General features: G+C 58.5%; 1 protein-coding gene across 15 annotated transcripts in view; it reads right to left on the reverse strand.

Moving 5' to 3' along the window:
- The window catches only part of NCOR2 (nuclear receptor corepressor 2), a 237,237-nt gene that overhangs the window by 43,143 nt on the left and 173,139 nt on the right, over positions 1-20,955 (reverse strand). For 12 of the 15 annotated variants that reach the window (XM_027567024.1, XM_027567022.1, XM_027567025.1 and 9 more), the window contains 4 exons: positions 17,232-17,374; positions 8,637-8,784; positions 4,499-4,549; positions 2,756-3,389 (listed from right to left, as the gene is read on the reverse strand). In XM_027567024.1, coding sequence (XP_027422825.1) covers positions 2,756-3,389; positions 4,499-4,549; positions 8,637-8,784; positions 17,232-17,374 — 976 coding nt within the window. The remainder of the gene's footprint in view (positions 1-2,755; positions 3,390-4,498; positions 4,550-8,636; positions 8,785-17,231; positions 17,375-20,955) is intronic. The other 3 variants (XM_027567026.1, XM_027567032.1, XM_027567030.1) reach the window with 1 other exon arrangement.

Below are 20,955 nucleotides of genomic sequence, written 5' to 3' on the forward strand. Positions count from 1 at the left end.
GGAGCCAGGACCTCATTTGTGGCTGCTCCCCTTGAGCCCAGGATGGTACCTGGCACACCCCAGTGCCTAGTTAATCCTTTATGGAATAGAGAAATAAAGGAGAAATTGCTGTTACATTCTTTTGAAATTCCAGGGGCTCGGAAGTGCCTACATTCCAACCTCCTCGTGGAGTGAACTTTGGGGGCTCCTGAAGCAGTTCCAAAGGAAGGGAGTAACTCCTTTCATTGAGCATCTTCCTGTGGGCTCGGAACTCCATTCTCCTCCCAAGCAGCCCGTAAGTGGGGATACCCACACCCATCTTATGGGTGAAAAAACTGAGGCCCAGCAAGGCCAAGGCACTTCTGAAGGCCCAGCCCTGTCAGAAAGTGCCCAGCACCGTCTCTGGGAAACGGAACAGGCGGGGGCAGGCAAGCTCAAGGCTCTGCAATCAAAGCCACTATCTCTGGCCGCTAGCCAAGAAAACTCCCAGGCGGAGCTGTCTGGCAGAAAGCAATGGAGAGTAAAAAGCAGGATATGATTTTCTCTCCCAAAGCCGTACGGGCACGGGCCAGAACGCAATGCATCTTGTGTCTTGTCCAGGGACGCCCAGTGCACTGCGCTGAGACTGCCAGGCGGGAGGCAGGGCTGTGGGCAGGAGGCCAGGACCTGGGGTCGCCCACCGATCTCTCTGGGGCGGTGAGGGAGGTGGTGCTGGCTGCCAGGGCGCACTCTGACGCATCTCGCCTGCGTCCTCCGGCGCCCGCCTGGCCCTGTGCGGCCACGGCCGGGGCAGGAGGGAGGGGTGGCGGACTGCCAGCCAGGAAGAGGTCAGGGGGCTGGCCCGAGTCCAACCTCACCCTGAGGGTGGGGGACTGGCCTCGGTCACAGAGGGCGTGACAAACCAGGTGTCCTGACTCCCAGCCCAGGGCTCCTGGTCCCGAGGGACCAAAGGCTGGACGCTCAGGCAGGAAGAGTGGACAGGAGCCAGACCCAGCTGGGGGAGAGAAGGACACATCCCTGGGTGGGGCTGAGGTTGTGCGGGGAGAGGCTCAAAGTAGGCTGCGGGGCTTCAGGCCTGGCCCAAGAGGTCCAGGGGGAAGCTGTTGGGACCCAGGCCAACCCTCCGAGCTGTCCAGCCCAGGCAGGCCATCTGTACCCAAAACACAGACTCCAGGAGGCCGCTTATCAGCGTGGCTGTCCCATGAGCTCAACGCTCTTCCCGCTAAGAGCAGAAACGTGTGTTTCCATGACTCTGTCTCTGTGGCCAGCGGGAGTAGGATGGGGAGCCGCCCACCCTAACCCCATTACCCAGGCACAAAGAGCGAGACTCTGGCCCAGGGCCTTCCCCAGCAGATCAGGCCACCGTGAACTCTTGTTTTCCGAGCTGCGCCCACTAGGCAGGAAACTTAGGACCTCCGGGCCCCCAGAAACCTGCTGGCCAGACTGCTGCTTATCCATGAGCCATACAAGTGGGCTGAGGGTCCTGCCAGGGACCAGAAGTAGCTCACTGAACACGTGGGGACCCAGCGAGCTCTGACCAAGTCCGGTTTTCACATGAAACGTTCTAGAATTTGCCATCTCCGCATGCCCCAAGGTGAATCACGGAGCAGAGGAAACGGCTCCCAGTGAACCGGTCAGATTTGAAAGTCAGATTTTCCTCTCTCGCGCGCTGCCCAGAACTTTTCCGAGAGACGTGAAAGGAGCGAAAACAGACTGCACTGTTTTCAGTCAAAATAAAAATGACCGGCCCGCCTCACTAGAAAACAATTCCTTAAGCCGCCCAGATGCAAGCGGGCGTGGATCTCCGCAGCCCTGCCCTTTGCTGCCCAGACTGGGCCCCGAGTGGGGCCTGCCAGCTTCCGCTCTGGCCGGGGTCTCAGGGACCCTCAGCGGGCAGAAGATGAACTGGCCAGGATCCCGGGCATCTGCCACTTGCCCCCATGTCCACCGCCACCAGCCTCACCAGGACATCCCCAAGGCTGCCTCACAAAGTGCATCCCTCTGCCACTCTGACCCCCATTAAATCTACCCCCTCACACAGCTGGCAAGTTTCAGAGCCTGAGACGCACCCCAAGTCTCAGGCATGAGCTGCGGAGGTCTCATTGTCCTGAGAACAAAATGCAGCCACCCACCCAGCCTGGAGGCCCTGCAAGGTGGGCTGGTCTGCTGAATCGTGCAGGCTCAGTCCCACCTCCGGCTTCTGCACTTGCTGGTTCCACCGTGTTGAGGGTAAAACTTTGTCTCTCCAAGTCTGTTCAAGTCCTAAGAGCCAAATACCTGTGAATGTGAACTTCTCTGGAAATAGGCTGTTTGCAAATGTGATGCAATTAAGAGGAGGTCCTGAGGGTGGACCCTCATCCAAAGACTGACATCCTTACAGCAAAAGGGAAATGTGGGCAAAGTGACACATCTACAAGCTGAGGATGGCCGGCACGACCAGAGCTGGAGGAGGCGGGAAGGAGCCTTCAGGGGGCGTGGCCCTGCCGATGCCACTCTGGGGTGGTCCTTGGTGGCGGCAGCTCTGGAAGCTAATCCATGCTGTCACCCTACTTCTCCCCACCCGGGCTCAGCTCAGAGGCCACCGCTAATGGGGGACCCACCCCATCAATGCTGCCCTGTCCCAACATCGGAATTCCTGCCAGACGGAGAACACTTAGTGGTGGCCCCCTCTCCCTCCAAGGGCAGGCGTGGAATCAGCCTCGTGTACGTTGTCTCGGTACACAGGTGATGCTCAGTAAGTGCTTACAGAATGAGACGACAAAGCCAGCGCACTCACCTGTTCTTGTCGCCGCCCTCGGGCTCGTCCACCTCGTCGGCGCTGCAGGTGGCACTGGAGTCACTGTCCTGGGGGGCGCCTGAGCCCTTGGCTGCAGGGCCTTTGCCCCCAGAGCCGCTGGCCTCCTTCTTCTCCACCTTGAGTGCCCCCTCGGGCGCAGCCTCCACCGCGGCCTCCGGGCCCGCCTTCACCTTGTCGGGCCCCTCTCCGGCGGCCTCCTCCTCGCACTCACTCTTGACAGGCTCCACGGGGTGCGCTTCGCCCGGCTCCTCCGTCTTGGCCTTGCCCACGTCGGCCGCCAGCTCTGGGGCCACGGGGGGCTTCTGTTCCTCCCCCTCCTCGGTTGAGGGGGCGGCTGAGGCCTCTTCCTCCTTCTCCTCCTTGGGGACCACGGGAGGGGGCGTGGTGGGTGACTGGGGTGCTGGTGGGGGTGTGGGCGGACCGGTGGCTTCGGGGGCCGGGGCGGGCTCGGTGGGGGCCGGGGTGTCCTCGGGCGGCGGGGTGGGCGGCTCGGGAGGTGGTGCATCCGTGCCCGGGGCGGGCGGGGGCTTGGGCCCGTTCTGCCCCGTGTCCTTGGCGGCCTCGGTGCGGGGTGAGGGGACGCTCTCGGTGTCGGAGCTGTTGTTGACGGCAGCTGCGGGGAGAAAGCAAAGATGGGGTGAGTGGTGTCGGGGGGCGCTCAGGCTCGAGACAGGCAGGGCCCTGCCCACGCTCCTCTCACCACCCGATGACCCTGACTGTGCAGCCTGGTTCTGGGTAGGAGTTCAGGGGGCTGCAGTCCCATCCCTGGACACCAAACAGCTCCGAGGCTCCTACACGCCTGAGCAGCCCGCCTGGCCCCTCCCAGACCTCTGTCCTCCTCGGGCCACCCTCTCCACCTGCTGACCCTGGAGGAGCCCAGGACCTGTTAACTTCCGATCCCCGGAGTGGCTGGGTGGGTGGCCAGCACCCTATGGAGCCAGGCCAGGGGCAGCCAGGGGTGCAGGCTTTCGTTCTGGGGTCTACTTGTTCTCATCGGAGCTGCAGCCCTGGCTCTGCCCCTGCTGTCACAGTGACCTCCTGGCCTCGCTTTCCCCATCTGTAGAGTGGGGAGAACAGTTCCCACCTCACAGGGGTTGCGGCACAGGGTGACACCTGCTAACTGTCTGCTGTTGTGTCATCACTGTTGTCTTCATATAACGCGGCCAGTGAACCTGGAGGAGCTCACGGGGAGAGGGTCCACACCAACTACAGCCCCTGGCCACTGTCCACAGGGCTGGTATGCAGCAGGTGCACAGGAAGTGCTGATCGAATGACAGTGTGCACAGATGAAGGGAAAGGGGACCTCAGCTCCAGACCTGGCTCCTTAGCCTCAACCACAACTCCTCTCGCTTCTTTGGGTTTCAATTTTCCTCACTTTCTACAAAATGGGGACATTTGAAACCTCCCTCCCCCACACACTTGCTGTAGGAGAAACATAAGTGGGTAAGAGTCACAGGTGGACACACAAGTAAGAGATCAACAGAACAGTCAAGTCGAGTGCACTGATCTGCAGGTGTGAGCCAGGGAACAGCATGGGGAACAGACACTGCACTGAGGAGGGGGAACAGAGACGGTGGTGGCACCAGCAGTGGGGCTCACAGGCAGAGGTGTGCTCACAGAGGTGGAGCCCCTCATAGACAACAGGGAACCTGGGGGTGCCCCCCACCCCGGCCTGGCCCTACCCCCACCCCACCCCCCCAGGCCAGCTGGCCACATTCATACCTGGGCCACTGCATTCCCCTCTGGGGACCTCGTTCCCAGAGGCGTGTAAGGCTGGAAGGAAGTGAGAGAAGGGTTAGAAGCGAGGTGGTATGAGCAGCAGGTGGGGAGGGAGGAGAATTTGGGGCCAGGCAGGCAGGGAGGACCTACAACCCTGTCCCAAAAGCCCGCAGCCCAGAACACTCCTGGGTGTCCTTGGACAAGTCACTGGCCTTCTCTGGTTCCCGGCTCCAGGGTCCTAGGGGTGGGGTGCTGGCCTCAGAGCGGGGCAGGGCTGGAGGGAGAGGCCTGTGAGGCTACCCGGCCCTGTCTCACCCCTCAGACGTGGAGCCAGGCCAGCAGGGGCTGCCAGTGCCCTGCAAAAACACTTCTTTCAGGCTTTACTGCCTCCAGACTCCCACCTCTCCTGTCTCTTGCCTTCCTTCAAGGCCCAGAGCAAAGGCTGCTCCTCCCAGAAATGACCATCCCAACAACAGCAACACAGGCTTGCTCTGTGGGTGTTGGGCTCTGGGCAAAGTGCTTCACACACATAACTCACTCTCAATAACCTCTAAGTTAGAGATCATCATCACCACTCTGCTTTGCAGATGCAGAAACAGAGAGGTTGAGTCGCCTGTCCCAGGCCACACTGCATGGGGGCAGGACAGGGTTGACCCCAGCATCCTGTATCCCTCAAAACGGGGTTCCTGACCCTGCCTTCTGACTCCGGCAATGTCACTCCCTCTTTTCACATTGTCAGACCACAGGACGAAGGGGGCCAGCACTGAGGTCCTCTGGACAAATGGCTTAGCCCCAGAGTCTGTGTTCATCTACAAAATGAGTGGTTTATGCCTGGCTCTCTCCCTTACCCAGCAGCTTATCTCTGTCAGGGATTCTCAGGTATAAGCGTGCCTGAGGGTCGTGAAGACTCAGACGGCTGGGCCTACTACCGAAACATTTCTCACTCAGTCGGTCCAGGTGGGGCCCAAGAATCAGTATTTCTGACAAGCTTAAATCCTGGTCCCAAACAGGCCAACTGGCTTCCTTGGATAACTTCCTGTGTCTCAGAGTCCTTGTCTATTAAATGGGGTGACGACAGCACCCGTTGAGCTGCTGTGATGATTAAAGGGAATAATTCACGGCTGATGCTCTTATTACAACCACAGTCTTTACTGGAGAAACTACAAGGTCAAATGGACCACTCCTCCCTCCCCTGGACTCATCTCCAGCCTGGATACAAGGCCCTTGCTGCCTACCCTCTGGAGGGGTCTGTGGGGCTATTGGGATATTCTAGATGGTTCCATCGGAGAGACCTCAGGCTCTAACCTAGGACCTACCTCCCCTCCCCTATCCTGGTCACAAGGGACAGGTTTACACAGCAAACGCCAATCAGACTGGCAGATTCCAAGTCTCCCAGCTACGTGACACCCTATGTGAGTAATTCTCCTCTCCCTCCCACATGAGGCCTCGGTTTCCTCGTCTGTAAGATGGGACTGTCACCTGGGGCCTTGGGCAGACTCTTCTCAACTGCCTCCCTTGATGCGCTCAGGGCTGCCAGGTGGTCACAGAAGCCCTGGGTTCAGCAGACCAGCCAAGAATGCCCATCTCCCATCCTTGATGGGGCGTGTGAACCATACAGGGGACAGGGAACTCACTACCTCAAAATTCTCTAACTGGGCAACATCTGTTCTGCTTTTAATGCTGAGCCAAAGTCTGGCTTCCTTTAACTTTCCCACCAAGCCTGCATCCTGCCCACACACAGCCGGGAGGATATTTAAAGAGGAGAGTGGGTTCCTGCTCCCCAGGTTCCCTTTTCCTGGTTACAGACCCAGGACTCAGAATTCAAGGACCTGAGGGATTTGGAACCTTCCATCAGAAACTGGTCAGGCCTCTAGCCAACCTGGCCTGGAGAGACCCAGCGCTGGTAAGGAGGCCAGACTCAGCACCCCAGGTCACCCCCAAAGTAAGACAACAACAACCAAATGGGCCAATTCTTCATTTTCAACCTGGAAGTAGGATTCAGGCTGGTGAATGCACTGCAGGCTGGCGTAACTTGGATTTATTTGCATGTCTTGCTTACAGAGCGGGGGTGATTCACACCTTCCTTGCAAATGCTGGCAGAAGTTTGGGAGTTTAAACGCAGGGGCAAGCAGACAAGAGCGACAGGAGGGGAACCTGGCAGGAGACGGGACAGGAGGAGAGGTGGGGCCCTTCACTAAGAACCTGAGGCCCCGCGGGGGAGTTCAGGCCGGCGGGATGGCAGAAGGAGAAGCAGACACATTTAGTGAAGCGGGGGGCAGGGGCCTTCAGGGGTATTGTGTGGGGGGTCTTCAGGGTTGTCGTGCCTTGAGGGACTGGTGTAGAGCAAGTAAAAGGGAGAGGACTGGGGGCCAAAGGCACAGTAATCAGTGACCAAGGATGCAAGCCTGCCTTTGGGCAGCCTGGTGTGACTTCCACATCTATAAATGCTATTTGCATAGTGGAGCCAGGTGTTACATGGGGGCCAGGCTCCGAAGTTGAGTGACCATCTTGTGCAGTCGAAATCCTCCTTTTGAGAAGCGGGCAGAACTGAGAGCAAAATTTAAATATTAATTCTCACTCTCTCTTTGGCAGCCCTCACCAGGTGGCAGAATTCACCTAATATCCAGGCCGACGACGCAATTCTGGGGTGCCTGGTGCAACTGCCCCCAGCCTCAGCGCCCCCAGGCAGAAAGCTGGGGGCTGTGCAGTTTATCATTCAAATTCAGACATTTGGGAGCAAAATGAAGCATAATTACATAACTTTTGAATACTTATCTACCAACGGTATTCGTTCTGCTTACATTGCTCAAGTTGTAAAATAATGTATATTAGTCACTCAGTCTTGTCCTGACTCTGTACAACCCCATGGACTGTAGCTCACCAGACTCCTCTGTCCATGGGATTCTCCAGGCAAGAATACTGGAGTCTAAAATAATGGTTCAGGTCAGAAAACTATTTTTATGGACTTCTCTGGTGGTCCAGTGGTTAAGACTCCACACTTCTACTACAAGGGGCACAAGTCTGATTCCTGGTTGAAGAGCTAAGATCCCGCATGCTATGTAGTGTGGTCAAAAAAAAAAAAAAAACTATTTTCAAAAATAAACAATTTTTTCCCCTAAAATGTGATACCAGATATGCTGGCAAGATAATAGGTGTCACCAGAACTGGATATGTCCTGGATGTGTAGGGTCACCAAGCACAAGATTGAACTCACAGGGGGCAGGAGTATAGAATGAACAAGTGTCCTGTGACTGCAGAGAGGCAGATTACCGTGATTATTGTTCCCACTGTCACCACCATCGTCACCACCACCACCATTGTCACCATCACTACCATCGTCACCATCACCACCACCATCACCATCACCACCATGATCATCACCACCATCGTCACTAGCACCATCACCACCATCACCACTACCACCATCATAACCATCACCACCACCACCACCGTCACTATCACCATCACCATCATGATCGTCACCACCACCACTGTCACCATCACTACCATCGTCACCACCACCATGATCACCACCATCATCACCATCGTCACCATCACCACCATCGTCACCATGATCATCACCACCATTGTCACTATCACCATCACCATCACTGTCACCATCACCACCACTGTCACCATCACCACCACCGTCACCATCACCACCACCACCGTCACCTTCACTACCATCATCACCATCACCACCATCACTACCATCGTCACCATCACTACCATCTTCACCACCACCATGATCACCACCATCATCACCATCACCACCATGATCACCACCACCATTGTCACTAAAACCATAACCATAGTCACCGTCACTACCATTGTCACCATCACCACCACCGTCACCATCACCATCACCACTACCATCGTCACCATCACCACCATGATCATCACCACCATTGTCACTAAAACCATAACCATCGTCACCGTCACTACCATTGTCACCATCACCACCACTGTCACCATCACCACTACCACCGTCACCATCACCACCATCGTCACCATCACCACCATCATCACCACCATGATCGTCACCATCACGATCGCCCTCTCCCCTTGGGGCAGTCCAGGCCCCTTCTCAGCAGGACCCAGGCATTTCTGGAAGAGGCCAGCTCCCACGGCCCACCCTCACCTTCCGCCTCCTCCGCCATCTCCTCTTCATTTCCGCTCACGCCCGACGCCTCCATCTCCTCGTCCTCCACTACGGGTGGGAAGGCGGCCTCCTCACTGGCAGCGGCCGGGGCTTTCTTCTTCTTCCTCCGTGCATTCCTCTCCTTCTCCTAGGGCACAGGGATAGCGGCAGGTCAGGGTCAGCACCAGGGCCAGGACCTGGGCTGCCAGCCCGGGGACTCCCAGAACCAGAAGCCTGCCATAGCTGCTAGGGACAGTGATCCCGGCCACTGTCCCAAGGGCACTCTTCCCCGCTTGCGCCCCAGTTGCACGGCCAGACATGCCAGTGGTTATTTTTACCCACAGCTTCATTCTTCCGTCGTGTCCCAGATACACCAGGGCGCAGCGTGGCCTAGGGGCTGCCCCGACATCCTTCCGGAACGGGTGAGGAAGGGCTGCCTCTGCCTGGAGGCCCCCTAGGACTGCTCCAGCCCTGCTGGCTGTCCAAGCCAGAGCGACGACCACACTCCCTGGAGGGCACACTGCCAGGTGGTGCAGTCAGTACACTGGAGACAATGAATGAAAGAAGCATGCCCTTGCGGCACCACCTGCCCCCAGGCTAGCTTGGGTGGCGTGTCATTTCACCCCACCGGTCTTTATAGTACACCAGGGGACAAGAAAGCACAACGAATGATGTAGTCAGGGTCTCTGCCCCTCCACAGGCCAGCTAGTCAGGGAGACAGCAATCGACACATCAATTAAAAAGAAGACTCAGAGGTAGAAGAACGGCAGCCCATGGGGACAGACAGGGTGGGGCGAGACTGCAGGGGGGTGGGGCTCAGGAAAGACTTCTCGGAAGAGGTGACATCTGAGCTGAGTCCTGAGAAGAAGCTGGCCAGACAAGGCTCTGGACGAGAGTGGCCCAGGTGGAAGGAACTGCAAGTACGGAGGCTGGAGGTGGAACCAGCAGGGTGGTTCGAGGAACAGAAAGAAGGCCCTTGGTCGCCAGCCTTTCACTTCCCTCCACACCTCCCTGCCCCCGTCTGGTCCCCAGAAGCCCTGCTCCCCACTCTGGGAGCCAGGGGCTCACCCCCAGCCTGGGCACAAATCCTCCTTGACAGCTCCCATCTTTGCACCTCACTGTGCCAGGTGCCCCAGGAGGATGTCTCTTTACCCCCAGGCTGAGCCAGGCAGAGGTTCAGAAAGCGTTTGTTGATTGACTTACTGAGTGACTGAATGGGCAGCATCGGGGGCCTGAACACACAGCTGGCAGAGTCAGGGCACGTGTGGAGGCAGCGTGTGCTGGGGATCCAAAGTCACCAGGGACTCCCAGGGGGGTGCACTGGCCCCTAAGAGGGGACCCACCCAAATACCGCCAGTGTGATGGGAGGGGCCGCAGCCTGAACCCTTTGGGTTCCCAAGGAAGGAGATGGAACCTAAATGCTCCTCGACGTGTCAACAGCTCCCAGCAAAGCCTCTTACCCTGGATTGACTAGGTTCCTCCCAGAATAAACGTCCCTGGTGGCTCAGAGGTTAAAGCATCTGCCTCCAATGCGGGAGACCTGGGTTCGATCCCTGGGTCGGGAAGATCCCTTGGAGAAAGGCATGGCAACCCACTCCAGTATTCTTGCCTGGAGAATTCCATGGACAGAGGAGCCCCACAGGCTACAGTCCAAGGGGTCGCAAAGAGCCAGACACGACTGAGCGACTTCACTTTCACTTTCACTTTGAACCCTAGAATGGAACCTTACTTAGAAATGAGCTCTTTGCATATGTAATTATGTGAGATGAGGTCTTATTAGGTGAGAAAAAGAAGAAAGAAGAAGGTTGCTCAGTCGTATCCAACTCTTTGCAACCCCATGGACTATACAGTCCATGGAATTCTCCAGGCCAGAATACTGGAGTGGGTAGCCATTTCTTTCTCCAGCGCATCTTCCCAACCCAGGGATCAAACCCCAGGTCTCCTGGATTGCAGCCGGATTCTTTACCAACTGAGCTATTAGGGAAGCCTGGAGAATCCCAGGGACGGGGGAGCCTGGTGGGCTGCTGTCTATGGGGTTGCACAGAGTCGGACACGACTGAAGTGACTTAGCAGCAGCAGCAGCAGTAACTGAGCTATGAGGAAGGACCCTAAATCCAATATGACTGGTGTCCTTAGAAGAAGAGAGAATCTCGGACATAGAAGCACCCAGAGCCGCCAGCTGAGGAATGTTTGGGATTGTGGGCTGGCCCCATAAGCTGGGATAGCAGGGGGGCCTCCCCTGGAGCCTTCAGAACGAGCAGAACCCTGCCGACACCTGGATTTCAGACTTCTAACCTCTAGGATTGCAAGATAGCAAGTTTCTGTACCAGTCTGCGGTACGCTATTACAGGGAAAAGGGCACTAATGCACCTCCCCTCTGCCAGTTCCCAGCCCCATGCAGCCCAACTCACTCTCGGACAAATGCCGCATCAACTCCAGGTGCCAGCAGGCCCTGCCCAGCCTGGCCCCTTACCATGCAGGGCCGCGAGCAGGCCTCAGGGGTCCCCAAGCCCCAGCCCCTGCCCAGGAGTCGGATCACTTCCTGTCCTGTCTCCTTCCTGAGCAAACGGGGCTCCTCGGAGTGCAGCCACTCAGAGTATAGGGAGGAAGAGGGAAAAGTCCGTTTGCCCGTTAGTCACGGTTTCCGTCACCAGCACTCGGCCAGGGCTGCAGCCCCACCCTGCCAAACGTCCACCGGGCTCCTGGGCACGCCCAGCTCCACCGCCATCTGCCCGCCTCCAGGGGCTGGTGCAGCCCAGCCCCAAATCCTGAGCTTCTCCCGGGAAGGTCCCCCAGCTAGAGCTTGCGAGGACACGAGAAAGTTGTGTGGCATGTGGGTTCTGTGGGTGCGGCTGAGGGCTCCCGCTTCTTCCCCAATCTATTTTTAGCAGACAGGGACCCACTTGAGTGTTTGGGGCTGGGTGATCAGCTGCCCGGGGGGCTGGGTCAGGGGTAACACTTGGAGCCTCACAGGGAACAGGGGCTTCCTGTGGGCTAGGCAGGGAGGCACCTCCTGGGGAAACCGAGGTCCCTTGGACCCACAGCCCAGGCCATGTCATCCCAAGCCAAGTGAGTATGATGTCTAGACTGGAATTTCCCCAACACCGGGTCTGAGACGCTGGTGGACTTTGTGTCCCAGCAATCATACCAAATCCTTCCACACGTGGCCCCAAACCCCGGAATTGAGAGTTGTGTATGGAACAGGAAATGCTGGCGATACTAGTGTTAGTGACTACAGCTGATGTTTATTAAGCACCTACTGTGTGCCAGGCCTTCTCTACTTACAAATTTCCTGGCTCTGCACATCTACTCTGCAAGTCACAGAATTCTGCTCCCTGCTTTAAACTCTCCAGCCATTCCCGAGAACCCACAATATAAAAACTCAAGTCCTCCCCACTCCATACAGTCCGGTGTAATTTAGATCTAGACCCCACTCAGGTCTCTAACTGGTTTACCTTCCAGGTCTTCTACAAACACTGCCCTTCTTATGCAGATGTGCTCACAATGCCCTGGCCACAGGACCTTTGCACTGGTCATTCTTCTGGCTGAACATCCTTCTCCCAGACACCCACAATGCCCACCTCCATCAGGGTTTTACTCGTACATCACCTCCCCAGAGAGGTCTTCCCTGATTACTCCATCAAAATGAGCTAATCTCACTCCCCATCAATCACTTTCTACTACTATCCCTCATCATAACATCTTCAGACCACAATCAGAAATCATCTGTGTGTTAACGCTAATTTGTCTTTCCAGCTAGAACTAACCTCTCGAGGGCTGGTACCTTTGTTCTCAGCTGAATTCCCAGCACACCTAGAACAGAGCCTGGCGCAGAATAGGCACTCTGTAACTACTTCTTTAGATACACGAAACTGATAGACAAAGCCACTAGCTCAGAGAGGCAAAGACACCTGCCCAAGATCGCACAGCTCACGGGGTCGAGAAGTTCAGACTTCACTGCAGGTCAGGTTCAAGCACTTCCCTGCCTGACCATCTCTCTCTATTCAGGCCTGGGCAGCTTCAGATGGAAGAGGCAACAGAGGAAAACAAGGCGAGGCGGGGGATGGGTTGAGACAGACAGAGACGGAGAGACACGGAAGCTGAGCCCCAGGGCCTGGATTCACAGATGGGAGGAAAGGGTAACCTTCGGCCATTAGCAGGGGGAGGGAAAACCTCGGAGAAGTCACCAGTGCCAGATGTTACATAACTCTGGGACGTGTTCCGCCTGCCCACCCGACCCTGCTTCCTGCTGACGTTGTCGGTGGCCACACTCAGGCAAGGTCTGGCGCAAGGCAGGAGGGGACACCCCCTGACCCCCTGCTTCCCCCACTGCTTCCTCCGTTGGCAGAGGGTGACATGTCTTCCTGAGCTCCAGACAGGGTCTGGCCGGCAGCCAGAGGTGGCTGCCCCTGCCTCAGGAATCATAAGGACCTGTCTCCCTCCCGGGATCTGCAGGGTGCGGGGCAGCATCTTGTGAGGCCTGGCTGCACTCTCCAGTGACGCGGAACTCACCCCTGCATGCCGGGTGGCCACTGTCAGGATGGATGGACCCAGGGCTGATGGGGCCCCACATCCCTCAGTGTACTTTCTCCGCAGCCTTCGACATAAGTCCACTCCCTCGCAGTCAGCAGGGAAAGAGAGCCAACCCCACTCTCCCAAACAGCCCTTTCTCATCCACAAGTGACTGGCCAGGTTCACCCATCTGCTGGCCTCAGAACATGGCCTGCTGGCCCCCACCTTCTGGGCCACTGCTTCCCACCAAGACCACCTTTGCTGAGTTCCGTGGGAGTCCTGGAACACAGGGAGGGGTCCAGAAAGGGAAGCCGGGTGCCTACAGATGTGAGTTCAAACCCTCTCTGTGGCCTCACCAGGCCCCTCTCCCATCTGACCTCAGCATCTTCACCTGAGGATGGGGTCAAGGTGACAACCTCAGGGGTCTGGGGAGGGGCCCAAGATGGTGCTCAGGGTCCCCCTGCTGCTCACACCCCCTCCTCCTCCTCAGCCCACCAGTGATGCCGCCTGTCCTCCAGCAAGTTCAGGGTCTGGGGACAAGGAGGACGACCGTCTCTATCAACTTTGGCTGCGCTTTGCTGGAACCCGCACAATCTACCTCAAGCCCAGCCCCCACCGGGTGGCCTCTCAGCTCACAAACCTTCAATGATTCCCAGTGTCCATTAAAGAAAGACTCAGTTCCTCAGCCCAGCAGGAAACCCCACCCACATGTATATGGATGGCACCTGCCATTTCTTCCGTGGCACATAGTAGGCACTCAGTAAAGCCATGCGGAGCGTGCAAGGGGGGTGAGGTCCGATACTTATTAAGCATTGATCAAGGACCACGCCTGGCCCTTTACAAGTAGGAAAGCCTCTGCAGCTCACAGCAACCCCACGAGGCGGGCCGGTCTTACCTCCTTTAAAGCGAGGCTGAGTGCCACAGGCACCACCAGTCAGGAGGCAGCAGAGCTCTGTGTGCCCTTTAGCCCAGGGCCCCACTCTGTACCATCTGGCTAGGCTGCCTCTGGATGAGTGAATGAATGAATGAGCCAATCGATTAATGAACCAATTCCTCAGGCAATCCAGGAGTGGACATACTCTACACCCAATCAACAACCAAGAGAAATGCGACACCCCATCTCTCAGTGCACTTTCTCCGCAGCCTTCAATGTAAGTCCACTCCTTCGCAGTCAGCAGGGAAGGAGTGCATTTACATTGTCCAGTCATCCAAGCCACCAGGCACCAGGTGGCCACGGGCAATTCACTACTGAACCCGCCAACACTGCCACCGCCACATGGCTCTCAGTGAGGGACGCTTACGACATGCCAGGAACACTTCTAAGCACCCCACGCCCATTTCACTCAAACTGTTCCCACAGCAGCCCTTTGAGGTGGACATGTGTGTGCTCAGTCGTGTCTGACTCTTTGTGACCCCATGGACTACAGCCTGTCAGGCTCCTCTGTCCATGGGGATTCTCCAGGCAAGAATACTGGTCTCTTCGAGGGGATCTTCCCCACCCAGGGATCGAACCCATGTCTCTTGTGCCTCCTGCACTGGCAGGTAGATTCTTTATCAACTACGCCACCTGGGAAACCCACTTTGATGTAAGAATTATCCCCATTTCATAAGTGGGGAAACTAAGGCCCAGAGAAGACAAACCACTCACCCAAGGTTGCAGAGCTAGAAAGCATCAGAATCTGCATTTGAATCTGGGTGTCTGGGGCGAGTCCCTACCATGGCTTTTCCTGCACATATTATTCAAGAGAGCACTTGAATAACACCCTTGAGAAGAAAAGCGGGGGGCCAGTGGCTTTAAAATAAAAACGATGCCGATACCACTGCTAGTAGTTAGGGCAGCCTGAGTTCTAGGAGTAAGGGTTGTCATTATCATTTACAGATGAGGAAACTGAGGTTCGTGGGGTGAAGCCACTACCCAAGGTCACAGGTGTCAATTCATGAAACCAGGACTTGATTTCACTTTCTCCCAGAAGACGAGCCACACCACCTATCCAGCTAGTACCTCTGGTTCCCCAACCCACCCTCTCAAGTTCTGGGGTCTTCAGGGGTGCAGCAGGGCCGTGCCCCAACGAAACCTGGAAAGTGAGGCTGTGGGCCAGCAGGCTGTGAGAGGAGACTCCTGTAACCCAATAGCCTGGGGAAGGCACGCTGGTGTGTGGGCTCTGGGCTGGGCTGAGCAGGGAATGGGAGGGGGAGGGGAGAGGCAGGGAGGACTGACAGGTCAGAGGGAGGAGGGGAGGGAGCAGGAAGAAGGCCTTTCTGTCCCTGGGGGATGTCAGGGCCAGCCCCTGCCCTTGGTGTGTACAGGTGACCTGCCACCCACCTCCAACCACCACCGCCACCTTGTGCTACGGGATCTTAACAAGCGTTGTGTTAGAGACCAGGTGCCCCTCAGCCTCAGCCCTCACCATCTTCCTCCCTGAAGAAACCAGAGTCCTGGAAAATCTAGAAGACCAGCAGAACTCCTTGTGTTTGAGCGAGCCCTGCCTGGAGCTTGAGGAGGAACAGAGGAGCACTGGGAACCAACTGTAGAGCAAGCAGGGGAGGGGCAGGAGGCACAGCCCAACCGGACACAATGGGGACGGGGTGCAGGCAGGGGCCTGACCCAGTGAAGCCTGCAGGTGGGCCTCAGCCCTGACCACAGGGCCATGGCAATAGCATCTTCCTCCAACCAAGAATACTCAGGGGGCTGGGAGTGGGTGGGCTAAGTCGTTTAGTCACGTCGAACTCTTTGCGACCCCATAGACTGTGGCCAGGTTCCCCTGTCCGTGGGATTCTCCAGGCAAGAATACTGGGGTGGGCCGCAATTCCCTCCTCCAGGGGATCTTCCTGACCCAAAGATTGAACCCATGTCTCTTATGTCTCCTGCACTGGCAGGCACGTTCTTTACCAACTGCACCACCAGGGAAGCCCAGGGGGCTGGGGAGTCATGTCCTCAGATTTAGCACAGCGCTCCAGAGCATTCAAGGAGGGAGATTTTGGTCCCTATCCGCCTGCCACGCTGTGTGACCCCAGCAGCTTGCTTGCCCTCTCTGGACCACGGTGGGCTGCATGAGGAGCAATTCAACCCCCACCCCCCAGACAGACTGCACATACTTTGAACCCAGCAGAAGCCGCCCAACCATGGGGAACTGGGGTGTGGAGAGCTGTGTGTCCCCCTCCTGCCCCTTCACATCTGCAAGGAACTACACAGCCTGCCGACCAGAGGCATGAGTCCTCAGGTCACGTAGCTGTGGGTTCACCCCCAAGTCAGCTGTTTATGAGCCTGGCTGAGTCTCAGTTTCCCCAGATCTGAAATGATGACCATGCTTGACGTGTCACAAGTGTGCCCAAAAGGGGGAGAGAGAGGGATGGAGGGAGGGAGAGAGAGAAGAGGAAGAGAGGGAGGCAGAGAGAGAGAGGGAAAAGAAAAGGGAAAAAAAAGAGAGAGAAGAAAAGATGCCGCCCCCAAATGGCCCTGTAACAGCTTCCCAGTAACAGCTGCGGAGGAAGTGTGCAGACCATTCATAGGAGCAGTGAGGCGAGCCCGCCCCTTCTGTGCTCCTGGGGGAGGGAGAGCTCAGAGCTGCTTCTCCAGTCCCCTGGAAGACAGGGCTGGGCCGGCTGCCCCCCGGGGTGGCCCTGAGACTGTGAGTTCAAACGGGAGTGGGGGGAGATGCTGACTTAGGGTTCATCTGCCCCGGGTCTTCATTCCAATGTGCTGACAGCCCCAAGTCCCTGGTGAGTCAGTGCCTTGACCCACCACGCTCCTTCCTTCCTCCCTGCCCGGAGCTCAAGGCCCTCAGAGGGGTCTGACCGGGGAGTGCTAGTGAGGAGGGGGCGGGGTGGGGGGTGGTGGAGCCCGGGAGGCGGGAGGGTGGGCCTGTCCATTGAAGTACCCAGGAGGGATGCTGACGGCATGGGATCAATCCCAGCAGCATTCCAGGGGGACCACTGAGCAAGAACCGGGAGGGGCTGAATCCTGAGCCAGACCTGGTGTTAAGACCCCTCCCTGCCCAGGGCTCCGGGGCTGCAGCGACCACATGGGCCCACGGTGTGACCCCAGTGGGGAAGGAGGGGAGAGGAGGTTGGGGGGGGACTCACCATCTTCAGCTTGTGCTGCTGTAGAATCTCATCCAGGTTCTGCCTCTTCTTGTAGTTGAAGTAGAAGTTCTTACACTGGGACACGGTCTTGGAGCCCACCATCCGGGCGATGGCCGACCAGTTCCGGCCGTGTTCCAGGAGACCTATGGGAGGAGGACGGCAGATGAGGGGCGCGTCAGGGGGGCTGGAAGGGCAGAGAGGGCCTGTGTCCATGGCATGGAGAGCAGAGCCCCAGGCCAAAAAACAGCCCTGATCCCGGGCCTCAGGCTCACTGCACCGGTCCAGGGTTTCTGGGAAGAGACACACGTGGGATTGGGCTGGTGGGGGAGGGCACAAAAAGGAGGGGGCTGGGCTCCCTGAGAGAGGCCTGGGCTCCAGGAACTGGAAGGGCAGGTGGGAACAGCCAGGGTGCACCCCCACTGAGGTCACCATCAAGGGTTCTGGGGGCTGAGGGCTGAGGTCAGGGGCACAGACCCCGCCCGGGGCCCCACCTCTCCTCCTCCCCTGCCGGTCGTGACCCGGCACTGACACTCGCTCGCAGCTGCAGACGAGGAGGCCTCGGGAGACCGGGCTGTTTTCCGGCCGCACCGGGCCAGGGAAAGGAAGGAACGTGTGAGCAAGGGTGGGAGGGTGGAGTTCGGGTGGGGGTGAATCAGGCCAGGAGCCTCCGCGCCCAGGTTAACCGGGGCAACCCCAAGCTCCCCTGGGACACCTAAAGGCCCACCCTGGACTCGGGCCCCACCAGGTTGGTTCAGGATCTGGGGTGGACTTGCCCCACAAATCACAGCCACCCTCATCTCCATGAGCTTCTCACACAGCCTCAGAGATTCCTGATGTGGGGAGAAACCCCTAGGAATTTGCAGGCACCACCCCAGACTCACCTAGGGCAGAGAAAGCTCCCTCCACGCCCACAGACTTGGGCCAGAGCTGCGCCTCCAGCCCCTATTCCATTTTCAACACCGTAAACGCCAGGCTCAGCAGAAATGCAGTCCCCCCGACCCCCCCACCCCGCCTCAAGCCGGCCCTGAGTCTCAGCCCATCTGCCCGCCGTGCTCCGAGTACACGGGCTTGCCTCACATCAGCCGGTGCCTCTACGTTTTTATGTCTCGTATCTCCTGGTGGGCAGCGTGCCTTGTGCGCCCAGGTCAGCCCGAGCAGGGAGGGCCTGCCCCCGCTCCTGACGGCTGCAGGAGGGGCTGAGGGGACGTTCCAGCCTCCAGGGGCTGCGGGGCAGGACTGGGCCCCCAGAGGGCAGCAGGAACGAAGCCTGAGTCACGTTGCTGGGAACAGAGCAGCCTCTGAGCCCCGGAGCTAGACTCCTAACGACTAGCGAAAGATTTCCCATAACGAAGTTTGAGGTCGTCTTCCTTGAATCAAATCAAGCTGCAAGCCAGGAGGGCTATATTTTGCAGGGGTGGGAGCCTGAGGGGCTGACATTCTGACTGTCGATATTTTCTTTCATTCATTCATCCATCCATCCATCCCTCCATCTACCCATTCATTCAAACATATGCCGGCGGCTTGCTACATACAAGGCTCACACAGAAATAAAACAGCATCAAAAACAACATCAACAAACCACCGTGTCACATGGCTGAGCAACCTGGAGTTTGCAAAGCCCTTCAAAGATTTGGTTCCCTCTTATCCTTGCTGTCGAGGCCACGGCCGTTTTCACATCCCCTGGACGGGAGGGAAACCGATGCTCCAGAGATCAGAGCAACTCACAAGCTCATGGGGTGGGCCATGGGGCCGAGTGGACGTGGGGACCGGCTCCCGCCTGTAGGCCCAGCTGGGTGGGGGAGGGGGTGCTGGACTGACAGGCCACCTGCTCCCCTGCAGAGGCCACCGAGCCACGTGGCTCCACGGCCGCTGCTCAGGGTTCCTCAAGGACAGGCACGGGGCGGGGGGTTGGGGGGGTTGGTGGGGTGGGGGGAGCCGAGGCGTGGGATCAAGTGTAACCCAGCCCCCTGACCTTTCCCGCCGCCTGCGCCAGCAGCAGCTGCCACTTCCAGAGAACCTGGCCGAGGACGACGGGGACGCGTTTATTTATATTTCCCCAACCGGGGCCAAGAGAGCCCAGGCAAACACGTTGGGCCGGAACCCCGGGAGGGAGAGGGCGGGTCTCCCATCTGGGCCTGCTGGGGGGGTAAGTATGTGGGGGGTAGGGGGGGTGGACAAGGACCCAGGGGGTGGCTGGACCCCAGGGAGGTTGACATTTACAAACTGGACACATAAATAAGGAGATGGCGTGGAGTTGGCTGAGAAGCTGAGGTTCTAATTAACTCCACTCGTGGCAGCAGCAGGGGCTTGGAGGGCAGGGGGGGTGTTGCCCAGCCCTGCCTGAAAGCTGCCTGGGAAGGACCGCTGGACTACGCCATCCCGAAGCCCTGCCCAGACTTGCTGTGTGTGGTCCCCGCCATTCCCTCTGCTCTCTGGGCCTCAGTTTCTTTAAGTGCTGTGCAAAGAGCTGGGGTGAGTGTCCTAATATTACCAGCCAGGACACCTAGGGTTGGGGTGGACGGGTATGGGGTGTCTTCTGGTTCTGAGAACCCAGACCAAGGGTGCTGGGCACAGGGAGATGCCCTGTAGACCTCATGAACCTGATGAGGCGTAAAGCCCCTACCCCTCGACCTGGAGAGAGCACCTCTGAGCACACACTGTCCAGGACCCCTCCCGGATCCACCTCAACACAGACCTCCTTCCCCGGGAGCCCCCACCCGACAGCCAGAGAGGCTGGGAAGGGGCCCTAGAAGAAAGTGAGGGTGGGACCCCACGGTAGAGAAACCCCGAGTCCCCCCCCCCCAGCCTGAGGTCCTTGTCACCCCTGGGGTCCCCGTCACCGTGGCCCAAAAGCCCCCCCCCCAATCCCCAGTCCCCTCCCCGGAGCCACTCACTCACATCCTCTCATCTGCGTCTCCCCCTCGGCCAAGTTTTCCGGAAACATACGGCTTGGAGGATGCTCCAGGGATCGGAGCTGGGAGCAGCGGGCTGGGAGGCGGGAGGCTGGGCGGCCGTGGTGCCGGCTCCGCAAGGCTTCTGGCTGGCGTCTGCTGGCGGCTCAGCTCAGCCTCACATCCTTCTCGTCCAACGGCGGCGCGAGGGAGGAGGGAGGGAGGGAGAGGGAGGAGAGAGGAGGGAGGAGGGAGGGGCCGGGCGGTGGGAGGGGCCGGGCGGCGGAGGGCGGCAGGCGGAGGCTGGCTCCAGGGAGGGCGGGGAAGCAGCTCCGTGCTGCGCGCGCCGGCCCGCCGGCCCGCCGTGGTGGCCCAGGGCTCCTCCGGCAGCGCTGCCACCCCTGAGCCGTCTCCCCCCCACACCCCCCCGCTCCCAGCAGCTGCGGGCATGCGAGGTGCCCTTCGCCTGATGGGGGAGGGCGGCGGGAAGTTGTCGGCTGTGTGCTCGGTGCCCCGTGCCAGGCGTCACCAGGGAGCACCGCGTCCGCGCCTCCTCCGGGCACCGACGTGCCCAGCGTGGGCGCTTAGCCCCAGACCCCTGACGCCCCCACCGGGGAGAAACCAAAGACCCCACCCCCACCCCCACCGCCTGTCCGGCAGCCTCGCCGCGGCGCACAAGGACTCGGCCGATCTTCCTGCTGCCTGACCCAGCGAGACGCGTCAGGGCTGAATGTGACCTCCAGACGGAGGCTCCCGGGAGCGGGGGGGCGGGGGAGCGTGGCAGAAGCCCAGGTTCAGAAGGGGGCGGGCCAACTTGGCACTGGCCTCCCCCT

Source organism: Bos indicus x Bos taurus, chromosome 17 (genome assembly GCF_003369695.1).
Source record: "Bos indicus x Bos taurus breed Angus x Brahman F1 hybrid chromosome 17, Bos_hybrid_MaternalHap_v2.0, whole genome shotgun sequence".
In the NCBI taxonomy this organism is placed as follows: Eukaryota; Metazoa; Chordata; class Mammalia; order Artiodactyla; family Bovidae; genus Bos; species Bos indicus x Bos taurus.